The 12,500-nt window shown below is 38.3% G+C and overlaps 1 protein-coding gene across 1 annotated transcript in view; it reads right to left on the bottom strand.

Moving 5' to 3' along the window:
- Positions 1-11,578, bottom strand: part of lhfpl2a (LHFPL tetraspan subfamily member 2a) — an 11,992-nt gene extending 414 nt beyond the window's left edge. Inside the window, exons 1-3 of the mRNA XM_046867953.1 lie at positions 11,504-11,578; positions 6,029-6,684; positions 1-733 (exon numbers count right to left, since the gene is read on the bottom strand). The exon at positions 1-733 is cut by the window's left edge and continues 414 nt beyond it. Coding sequence (XP_046723909.1) covers positions 477-733; positions 6,029-6,422 — 651 coding nt within the window. The 5' untranslated portion in view covers positions 6,423-6,684; positions 11,504-11,578 and the 3' untranslated portion in view covers positions 1-476. The remainder of the gene's footprint in view (positions 734-6,028; positions 6,685-11,503) is intronic.
- Between the last annotated feature and the right edge of the window lie 922 nt (positions 11,579-12,500).

Raw genomic sequence — 12,500 nt, 5'->3', positions numbered from 1 at the left:
TTTCACCTGTGCAGGTCTACTTGTGTCTTACAACCAGGAACTGATCCAGGATCCAGTGGGAATACATTTCCTACTTCCTGGTTTAAGATGTGCAGTACTTTCGACCCCTAACAGGAAGTGACAGTGGTTTAGTGGTTTCAGCACCTTGATCACTGAGATGGTTCCTTCATCAACATCATCATTTTCATCATCATTATGTACAGTATATACACATGTATTTACAATTTCATTCTTCAGTTTAGCAAGTAAGAAAGAATTCTAAACAACAAACCAAAAACAAATGAATGAGGGCAAGGGTAAAAGACACAGGAAAAAATAAAAAAGGAAGACTGTCTCCCACATCAGAACGCAGTAAAGAGCAGAGTTTTAGTGGTGAGATGAATTTAAGTGGTTTGGTTCTCGTCGATAAATTGCTGTCACATTGGCATCAGTGTGACTGACATCAGGACGTCTGGTTTCTAATGCGGGTCTCTCTCTCAAAGGAGGCAGATGAGGCTTTTGCCCTGTTGGATCTCCTCTTGTACTTTGTCGCTAGACGTGGCGATCTCAGCCTGTGCGCTGAAAACGGCGCTGATGAAGCTGAGCACCGTGCCGAGCAGTGCTGTATAAAATGCCCAGCCCACTGAGCACATCGCTGGGTTATATGCTGATGAGTTCACACCACAGTACTGCTTCACCTTCTCATTTCCCCATCCTGCTGCGTACAGAAGCTGACCCAGGATCAGGAACAGACCTGCACACACACATACACACAGTTAACACAATTGTACACCGGAACTGACTAAAGACCAGGAAAAGACATATAAAGAAAGTTTGAAAGAGAGAATTTGTGAAGTGAGGGAGGTAAAGAGAAAAAGGGAGAACAAAAGAAGAACTTCATGAATTGTGTGTGTTTCTCCAACCCACATTCTGTCACTCCATTTGAGACTTCAGCAGATGAAAAAAAGACTGTCTCACTCACTCCCTTTCTCTCTGTCCCTCATTCTCTCTAACTTTTTCTCTGTCTCTATCTCTGTTTTAAATGAAGAAATGAAAACTAGGTCATAAATTCTTTCCACATGTCGCCCAACCACCGACTGATAGGAGGCACGGTTTCAATTCACAAACACACACACACACACACACACACACACACACACACACACACACACACACACACACACACACACACACACACACACACACACACACACACACACACACACACAGGCACAGCTGCACTACATTACTGCTAGAGTAGAGGGACAGGCCATGGAGTCTAAATGCTTTAAGAGTCACAAAAGTGAAACAAGCAAGAGAGACTTTTGACAACACACAATCATCATCATCATCAGCAGCAGCAGCAGCAGCAGCAACAGCATCATCATAATCAAATCACCTATCAGCATGGAGCTAAACAATCCAATCACTGCTTAAATCAGGAGCCTGAATGATGAATCACAGATCAGCATCCAGCCTAAATACTTTACTGGGCCTCAGAGCATTGCTGGATGGATGACTATAAAAGAAAAGTATTTTGTGTATATTTGTGTGTGATTGTATGTGTGTATATGTTTCTGTGTGTGTGTGTGTAATTATTTGTCTGTGAGATTATCTTTGTATTTGTACAATTATCAATGCGTCTTACTGTGTTAATCTCTAGGTAGAAGTGTGTGTGGGTGTGTAAGATTATTTGTGTGTGTTAATGTATGTGCAATTATATGTGCATGCATGATTATATGTGTATTTATAATTATTTGTGTATGTGTGTGTGATTATTTGTGTTACCATTAACTGTGTGCATGTGATTATCAGTGCATATGTGATTAATTATGTATGTAAATACCCGTGTGTTAATCTACATGTGTCTGATTTTTGCTGTGTGTATGTGTACATGTGCACGAATGTCTGTGTGTTAGATGATGTCACTACTGGGCTCTATGGTCCTGTAGGGTAACCAAGGTAAAAAATCATAATGGGACTTTCCTACAAATGATGCAATTGTGCAGTGAAAATGTAAACGTTTTACTGTTTTCATCAGCTTAATGAAGTGCAGCACGATGACATCATTGAGCGCACTGGCCTCTTACACACACACACACACACACACACACACACACACACACACACACGCACTGATTGATCCCCACCCACACTGAAAGAAATAAAACCTTTCACATTGTATTTTTTTTTTAAATCAGTTCAACCTTTTTTACATTTTCATAAGAGACACATTAAACACACTTCCACCCAAACCACTGTTCTTTTTAGTCTCTCTGCAGAACTGTCAAGGTTCTCACCCACACAAGACCATCAAGAGAACATCACCCTCACACCTAAACACCTTTACCAGGTCTCTCTGTTCATTTCCTCTCAGCTGCTAAAACACTCCAGTTTCTGACACTTCGCCCTCAAGCCTTTTTACATTTGCACTGCAACTATCGAGTTTGTACTGTTCCTTCCAAATGGAAGTTTGTTGAGCCTGCTCCTGAGAAGTACACATGTTTTTGAAAGGGTTTGGAGTTCTTTTCAGATCTGGTTGCTTTCTTTTGAAAAACTCAGCAGGCTTGACTCTTTGGCTTGAGTGTATTGTCTCTAAATGCCTTTTCTGCTGCCAATAACTCATTCACATAAAAAACACTGTGGTCTGCACAAATCACGCTTGTCTTCAGTGCACATATAGGCGTATTTCTTAATTTATTTAGCTTATAAATAATTTAATTTCAGGTCGGTCTGTCTGTCTGTCTGTCTGTCTGTCTGTCTGTCTGTCTGTCTGTCTGTCTGTCTGTCTGTCTATCTGTCTATCTATCTATCTATCTATCTATCTATCTATCTATCTATCTATCTATCTATCTATCTATCCTTTTTCACTTTACTTGAACTAGGAGACCCAAAACATTTCCAACATCACAGTTCCCCTGTGCACAAAGCCAGCTCCATGAAGATAGGCTTTAAATGAGTTGGAGTAGATCTCCTGCTATTGAGCTCTGATCTCAATCCTATTAAACACTTTTGAGATAAGTGTCAATGCTGACGGCACCCCAGGCCTCCTCACCTCAGCTACATCAGTACCTGACTTTACTAAATCCTAAATGGCAGAATGAGCACAATCAATCAATTGAACAATCAGTCAATCAATCAATCAATCTATCTATCTATCTATCTATCTATCTATCTATCTATCTATCTATCTATCTATCTATCTATCTATCTATCTATCTATCTATCTAATCAACATTACATCTGTCTGGATGAGATCAAATTTCTGAAAATGTTACTTGTAAACATTTACTTGGGATTAGCAGTTTCAGGATAAGTAATATACTGTCACACTGAAAATGTCCTGCATACTACATTCACTTCATTCAATACACTCTGCTTGTTTACTTGAACCTCTAAAAATCTTTAACCCCCCTGTTAATTTCAAGTTAAGAAATAAACTTCAATCAACATTGCTGCTCACAGCCCGAACAGCACTTCAAAAGAGTTACACTGTATATATTTTACAAGTATTTGCTTTAAAAGAATCCAGGTACAGACCTATTTGCTTGTTTGGTATTTAGCACTGGCTATATAGGTTTCTGTTTCGAGAAGGAAAATATACATTATTCATTACAGTTAAAAGATATAACATACACATGTACGTACAGTCGGAAGTCAAAAACAGCATAATGCTTCGTACTGACGGTTCGCTTAAAGAGTAAGTCGAAAGAAGTAGCAGACTGTAGATTGTTATCTTGATAAAGTTTTCATATCCTTCAGAATTTTATTTATATTTAATTGTTCTAAAATTCGAACTCTTGCCTAGATTTCATTTAGTTCCCAGCAGGAAGCAATAGGAAATAGTAAACGCTTCCTGACATTGTTTTAAACTAAAAATAAAAAGCTAAAAAATGCCAGTGGAATCTCAATTAAAAAGTCAATGCAGATGGGATGTACTTATATAAAACACGGCAGTGTAGACAGTTAAGAATACCCTGACACGGATTCAGACAGGACTAAAATCTCAGAGATACTCCAGTAATGAACACATGACCTAAATAAATTACTCATTTTTACTCTGAATGTTTAATGTCTCTGTCTCACATTTACATGCCAAATATTAACATTAAATATTAACCTGTTTTATTATTATTTTTTTCAAAATTGTGTTTTTGTGTTCATTTATTAAAATAATAATTTGCAATAATTTTAACTAAATGTGTATCTAAATAGGTATATATTTAATAAATATTAATTCATATTTATTAAATATGTATGTGTCTAAATATAATTTGACGATTTCATATAAAATATATAAAATCCTATGATGATGATGATCATATTATTATTGCTATTATTATTACTACCTTGTTTTTCTGAAACTGTGTGAAAACTAGATAGATGTTTCCGGAGTGGATGAAATTATGGATGTAATCACCCAGAATGCAAAGCACTCTTCAGTGGAACTGACTAAGGGTGAAAGTTCAGTTGATCCTTCCTGTCCAGTCTAAATATGCTGGAACAAACAGCAAAATAAGTTTCCAACCCTCCACCCACACACAGACAGTGAGTAAGAGAGTAAGAGAGAGAAATCCCGAATGGACATGACACAGGAGTGAAAATATTCTGACTCACTTAAGAACGATGAGCTTTGGGTTAGACCTTTGACCTCAATTAGGTCATTGTTAGTGAATTACAAATGCACAAACACACACAGAGACACACACATACTCGAGGGAGGAGTGAAGCTGAGTTTCGCAGCTGGAGCTTTATTGCAGTGGTAAATGTTTAAACAGCAGCAAGGTCTGGTGTGACATCACCCTGCTTACAGTATAATGTATAAACCTGTCTGTCTGTCTGTCTGTCTGACCGACTGTCTGTCTGTCTATCATTAGCATTTTTTTAATCATAAATTGAAAGTGAGCAGTTAGTGTAAGAGATGTGTATTCAGCCAGCTTATCCTTCACACTAGGGCTTAATCAATTTAACAAAAACACTCCCGTAATTGTAGCATTTTGACAAACTCAGAACAGCCACAACAGAACAACGTGCCATAAAATCCTGAACCAAAATCTAAATTCCCATATATTATGACCTTGATTTATAATTTTTTTTTTATATGCTGTGCACACAATAATCAGAGTGTTATATTTAATCACTAGTTTTTTGCGACACCTGACTTTGCCAGCCATATGTGTTTCTTCCTCAAACTCTTGCACAAAGCTGGAGGCACACAGTAGTATAGGATGTCTTTGAATGTAGTAGCAAGAATTTTTCCATTCACTTTAACTGTAAGACCCTATGTGGATGAATGAGCACAAATCTCTACAAGTACACTCCAAAATAAATCTAGTGAAACAGAACAGTGGAAGTTATCATAACAGCAAATAGGATATAAACGTAGAATGGGGTTTACAAAAATAATATATGAATCTTATATGTCTATGAACTTTTGGCCATATAGTACATGCAAGAAAATCTATAATTGTAGGATGTGCTAGATCATTTGCTATCATATAATCTGTCAGAAATTAGGGTGGAAGCCATATTTTTGTATTAAAGTAAATTTTAATTAAAGTGATTAAAAAATTACGAATAGGAGAATGTCCGCAATATATATGTACAGGCAACTACTATCCTCATAAGAGCTTTATTTCCCTAGACGATATTTTTAATCATACAATATGTCATTACATTAGTCTGTTTTGTTTTACGTTTACGTTCTTTTTTTGGTCCACAATGTCTATATCTGTTTAACATGGTCATGGACTGTATGGGGTGATTTTATTAATCTGAAAGGCAAATCCCAAAAAATCAAAGAATTAAAAAGTCACATAACCTGTCTCTATGAAGACTCATTTTGCGCAAAATATTTGTACAATATAAGCCACAGCGTTCACATGACTATTACCCTGAACATCACTGCACAGGTCAAAATGCAACCTTGTGGGCCTTCTAGCTCTCAGTGTTTCTAATCCCCAAGATTTACAGAATGAATGCAAGTGTTCTCTCAAAGCTACTGCATGTGTATATGTGAATGTGTGTGCAAATGTGCTTGTTTGTGTACCTGCGATGCCCTGCAGTAGTCCACACACATTGAAGATGCTCTTCCTCATGATGCTCTGGAAGCAAATGGTGAAAATGGAGGTGAAGGCCACGGCGCTGAGCAGCAGGATTCCCGTCGCCAGAAAAATGGCTGCCGCCTTCCAGAAACCGCTCGCAATCTCATCGAATGTCAGCGCGTAAGGACCGCACATAAATCTGCCCACAAACACACACCGCCCGAAAAGCCCAAGAGTAGGCCGGTAGGCCTCACCGGATACCTCAGGTGCAGATTCAGGCACGCGTGGGAACCCCACCAGCCAATCAGTGCTTAGGAAAGCAATGAGCTCGCTGAAGGCTGCACCAATACTGAGGAGCGTCCAGAGCATGGAGCGGCATGTCACAATCACATGACACATGATGAAGTCAGAAGGGGTGTGCAAGAGGGTCCCTGAGTGATTGTGAGTGTTCCTGGATGGGAAGCAGGGCAAAAAAAGGAAGTGTACAGAAAAAGTAGAGAGTGAACCAGCCACTCCAGAACGTGTCCCAAATCACAGCCTTATATGATTCCTGTCTTCTTTCCGACAGATGTAAGAAGTTCTTCTAGCTGTCGCACTCTTTCTCTCACTTCCTTCAGTCCTACATCCTACTAAGGGAGGAGATCATGGCCGTCTATCTCTCCTATACAAACACACACATACAAAAAGGCTGGTTAGTTTTGGTTTAGACAAAGACTCATCATTATGAGAAGAAATCTGAGTTCATGAGTCACTTTCGAGTGTGAAAGTGAAAAATGAAACAAATGTGATTTTTGATGTTACGTTGCTGAATAATAACTGTAGTCTACACAGGGCACATTTAAAGGAAGGAATGTTTTAGGATCATTCCAAATGGAAGCGTTACAAGCAGTTGCTATAAATGACCTTAATGTCTGAAGGTAGTGACTGATGAATCCTTCACCTTTCACTCACAGGTGTTTCATAACTGACCAGTTTCACACTACGGTTTGTAATAGTGAACTATAAGTTCACACCATGACATCATCACCATGTACCCCTCACTATGATGTCATCACTACAATTTATCTACTTAGATAATGAATGAGAATGCCAGCAGGAAGCCACCAGCTGTAAATTCCGTCTCTATCTAAATACACACAATGTGCATTTGTATCGTGTAGGGCACAGGCATGAGCGCAAAGAAATACACACTAATAATTAAGTTTATAACATAAGCACATAACACACACAGAGACACACACACTCTTTATGTGTGTGTGTGTGTGTGTGTGTGTGTGTGTGTGTGTGTGTGTGTGTGTAATTTAATTCTCTCCTACGAACAGCACTGGGCTGTCTGCAGCTGATAACAGTGTTTATGTTTGCCTCCAGAACACACACACACACACACACACACACACACACACACACACACACACACACATAAAGAGATTAACTGTATAAGGTTTCTTCTAAACCTCTGTAATCTCTTTAAATCAGAACCACAAAAACATGTCATCCATCATCTATCATTCATTATCCTTCTTTCGCTACTTCTATTCCTTCTTTAGGTGTGTGATAGGGTATATTTTGGTGTTGTTTTAATGTGTGTTAATGTAGCGTTTGTGTGTTTTAGTGTAGTGTTTATGTGTGTTAGTGTAGTGTAGGTGTCTGTTAAATTAGGGTTGACATATGTTACTGTAGTGTTGGTGTGTGTTAATGTATTGTTGGTGTGGGTTAGTGTAGTGTTTATGTGTGTGTGTGGATTGTTGGTGTACTGTATGTTACTTTAGTGTTTAAATTTGTGTGTTAGTGCTGTGTTGGCATATGGTACTGTAGTGTTGTGTGTGTTGATGAAGTGCTGTGTGTTAGTGTAGTGTTTTGTGTGTGTGTTAGTGTAGGGTTGGCATATATTACTCTAGTGTTTGTGTGTGTGTTAATGTAGTGTTGGTGTGGGTTAGTGTAGTGTTTATGTGTGTGTGTTAGTGTAGTGTTGGCGTATGGTGCGATAGAGTTGTGTGTTAATGTAGTTTTGATGTGTGTTAATGTAATGTTGGTGTGTGTAAATGTAGTGTTGTGTGTTGGTAAAGTGTTGTGCATGCTGCTGTAGTGTTGGTATGTGTTAATGTAGTGCTGTGTGTTAGTATAGTTTTGTTGTGTGTTACTGTAGTGTTGGTGTGTGTTCATGTATTGTTGTGAGTTAGTATGGGTTGGTTGTGTGGGGCAAAATTCATGGATTTTCGGAACGATTACGTTCTAAGACCCCCCACGAGTTCCGGGGGACTACTGTAGTGTTAGTGTGGGTGTGTCGTAGTATAGTGTGTGTTACTGTAGTGTTGATGTGTATGTGTGTGTGTGTGTGTGTGTGTGTGTGTGTGTGTGTGTGTGTGTGTGTGTTAGCATTGTGTAGTGCTAATGTTCCTTCTTTCTCTCTGTTTTCCTTTTCGTCAGCACTAGCTTCTTCTCTTTTTGCAATGTTCTTACTTTTTTCCACCTTTTCCGATCTGTGTGCAGGTCAGTGTGTGTCAGATCTGCACTGGGATGGAAGAAAAGCAGACTGGAGAAAATATATAATTAAACACACACACACACACACACACACACACACACACACAGAAAAAAGAGAGAGACAGAGAGAGAGAGAGAGAGAGAGAGAGAGAGAGAGAGAGAGAGAGAGAGAGAGAGAGAGAGAGAGAGAGAGAGATGTAGATTACAGGGTTCTTATGCAGGAAGGGTGGAAATCAGATTTTAGTGTGTGTGTGTGTGTGTGTGTGTGTGTGTGTGTGTGTGTGCTGGAGGACAGAGTAGAGAGTTCTCGTGTTTTCTCAGCTGGGGCAGAGGCTGTTTAGAGTTAAGAACTTTATCAGTTATAAGTGTTTTCAGCACCTGCAGTGTGTGTCTGTGTGTGTGATTTTTATATCAGTTTCACATTCATAAATTTTTCCATGTATCCATTCATTTTTCAATTTGTCCATTAATCCATCCATCTATCCCTCTTCTATCTATACATCTACAGCTTTATCTTGTTCTCACTCCATTTAGTGTATGCACTGATTCTTACATCTGCAGTATATATGTGTGTGTGTGTGTGTGTGTGTGTGTGTGTGTGTGTATGTGAGAAGGAGAGACTATTGTTGTGTGTATGTTTATGTTTTAGGAAATCCAGGGAGGACAAAAGCAACAACCTGATATATAAGAAGCTGCTTATGGTTACAATTGTGTGTGTGTGTGTGTGTGTGTGTGTGTGTGTGTGTGTGTGTGTGTGTGTGTGTGTGTGTGTGTGAGAGACTTTTCCATTGGCCTGTTTTGACAGATGTCCTGAATTTCTTACACGCAACCTGCACACACACACACACACACACACACACACACACACACACACACACACACACACACACACACACTATCCTGAATAAATCAGGACTGATCTCTAGTCTCTGATTAAACCTGTCAGTAAATCAGTGTGTTGAAACATTTATATATTTTATTATTAAGCTTGTTATTCACACACCCACACACACACACACACACACACACACACAGGAACTCACACAGTTATAGGAAACGATAACAATACAGTTAGCCTTGTTACACAAAATATATGCGCACACACACTGCAGGGGGCTGTGGGGGGTCATTGCAGGACTAAAATACAGCTCTTAGGATTCAATGCACCACTTAAAGGAGTATGTTTGTGTGTGTACGCATACCCAATGAGATATATAAAAAGGTTCAAATTCAAAAACTTGGTTGTGTTCTACTGTTGATGCACAAATAAATCTTTATATGTGATAATATGTGATTTATTATTTTTTACAATTTGAAGTCTGCATCGGCCCAAATCTCTCTGCATACTGGCAGATTCATAAATGCAAGCATTAAGTAATGAACAGATTTATTAAAATGAAAATTCACTAATGTATGAATTTAGCAATGTACAGATTCTATAATGCATATATTTTACATTGTGCAATTCACAAATATACTTTTTTACTAATGTAGAATATTTCCTAATATATAGATTTACTATATGTCCAGATTTCCTAATGCATGAATACATTAATGTGCACATTTCCTAATGCACATTTCATAAGCATTACTGCCCTACATTCAAACATACTACACTCTTAACCACACTGTGAAATACTACACATACCTAATTAAACTACAATGCAACAATGTATCCTCAAATACTACACTGCACTGAAAATAATACACTACATCATACAATGCACCGTACACCTGAAATGCCACACAGGATAAAAAATTACCACTCTTTGCCTTAGAACTACTGTGTATGCTATAGTGTAGTTTTACACTATACCCTTAAATGCTAAGGTAAACTACATGTACTACAACTTAACACTATAACAGAAATACTACACAAGATACTAATATATTGCACTACATCCCACTGCACATTAAAATACTATACTGGATCGAAAAACACCACAGTACATGTGAATATATAACAGTAACCCTAAAATACTACAATATATCCTTAATTACCGAAGTACACACAAAACATTAAACTACATCCTAAAGAACTACACTTCATCTTTAATTCTCAACAACACACTAAAACAGTACACTGTAACAAAGTACTACATTATATCCTGAAATGCTATTATGCATTGTACTACACCCTAAAATACTACACTATGCTGTAAAATCATTACACTACACTGAAGAAACTTTAGCTACTGTTGTGCACTACACAATCACATTACACACTACTGTAGCACAATACAAACCGTTATATTAAACTACAATCTATTACAGATGTAATATTATAACGTACACAATGCAATAACACACTACATGCTACACTAACACACTACAGTAACACACTACTAGGACACACTGCTGAATCAGTTTATACACTAATACAACCCACTGTGCAATCACATTAAATACTACTAAAGCACTCTACACAATCACATTACAAAATACTTTAGTGCACTACACAATGCAATAAGAAACTACAATACACAATCAAACTACACATTACTATTGCACAAGGAACAATCACATTATACACTACTGTAGTGCACTAAACAATCACATTACACACTACTGTAGTGCACGACACAATCACATTACACACTACTACAATATACTGCAAATTATTACAGTTGTAATAATATACACACTACTGAACTGCTCTACACAATACAGTAACACACTCCATGCTATTATAACACAATCACATTACACACTGATATATTGCAATAAACACTATTATAACATATTACACAAACACAATACACACTGTTTTTGCATACTACAAACTACTATAAAGCAATACACACTACTGTAACACACTCCACAGAGCTCAGGTCCCTGAATGGGTTTCATGTGCTGAAAGCCAAAACACAAATTAAACATAATAGATGAAATCAAAGTCAATTTAAACGCCAGAAGTGGTGAAATGAGATCAAAACATCACAGAAGATCAAAGTGAAGGCACTTGATTGAATTCTGTGATTAATTTGAAGTCTGACCTGTTCAGTGTGAGCTTTCTGTGTCCATATCCAAGTCACGACCACACGTTTCCCTCACACACTGACTGAGAAAATCCCCCACTGCACTTTCTACTCCCCTGACTCCACCTCCTCCACGTCACCAAGGCAACCCCCACACCAGACCACACCCCCACATCCATCAAAGTCCTGCACTGGTAGCAGGAAAGTCCATTCGACAGACTAGAAGTCTTCATCACCCTGTCTCACTCTGCCTGTCTTACCTTCTCTTTCTGTGAAAGGTGATCAGTGGGCTGTGACTTAATCCATGGTGCCAGTTCTATTGGCTTTTGTTTCCAATCCTTTTAGACTGACCTGAGGTCAACCGGGAAACGACAGCTGGATTTGAAAACCTTCATATTTGTGTGTGTGTGTGTGTGTGTGTGTGTGTGTGTGTGTGTGTGTTCCACCTGCAGACACACTCACACACAAATTACAAATGCAGCAACTCAGGAAGTTTCCATACTGTCATGACTGGCAGCTTAACAGGGAAAATACAAGAAGGAAACACACACACACACTCCAGACGGCCTGCTGAGATTGTGAGAGTTACAGGCTGACTAATGCAGATCACTGCTGATTCTTAAACATACCAGTCTTTAAACAGTGCCATAACAAAACTCTAAAACTACAATAAACCTTGAACCCAATGAGTGTCTCGTTTTCAAGTTAAAGTTTAAATCACTAAATAAATTATAGTAGTAAATAAAATAGATTTAGGATTTAAAGAAATGCAATTTAAAATCAAAAGCACAAAAAAGTGCCAGAACTGAGATCCACAATGCAGCCTGCATATCTTTAGAATCCTCAGTATGATGGACATGATTGTGACTTTTCTGACCCTCCACCCCAATTAACCCCTGTTACTCCCTTTACCCCAAACCCACCCTGGGGGAAAATGTAATGACAGGGGTAAAAGCAAGAAATGTGTTAATTCTGCACAATAATAGCAGCTCTGTGTGATAGAACTGGTATCCTC

Source organism: Silurus meridionalis, chromosome 15 (assembly GCF_014805685.1).
Source record: "Silurus meridionalis isolate SWU-2019-XX chromosome 15, ASM1480568v1, whole genome shotgun sequence".
In the NCBI taxonomy this organism is placed as follows: domain Eukaryota; kingdom Metazoa; phylum Chordata; class Actinopteri; order Siluriformes; family Siluridae; genus Silurus; species Silurus meridionalis.
Note: the sequence above shows the minus strand (reverse complement) of the source record. Positions and strands in the feature narration are given on the sequence as shown.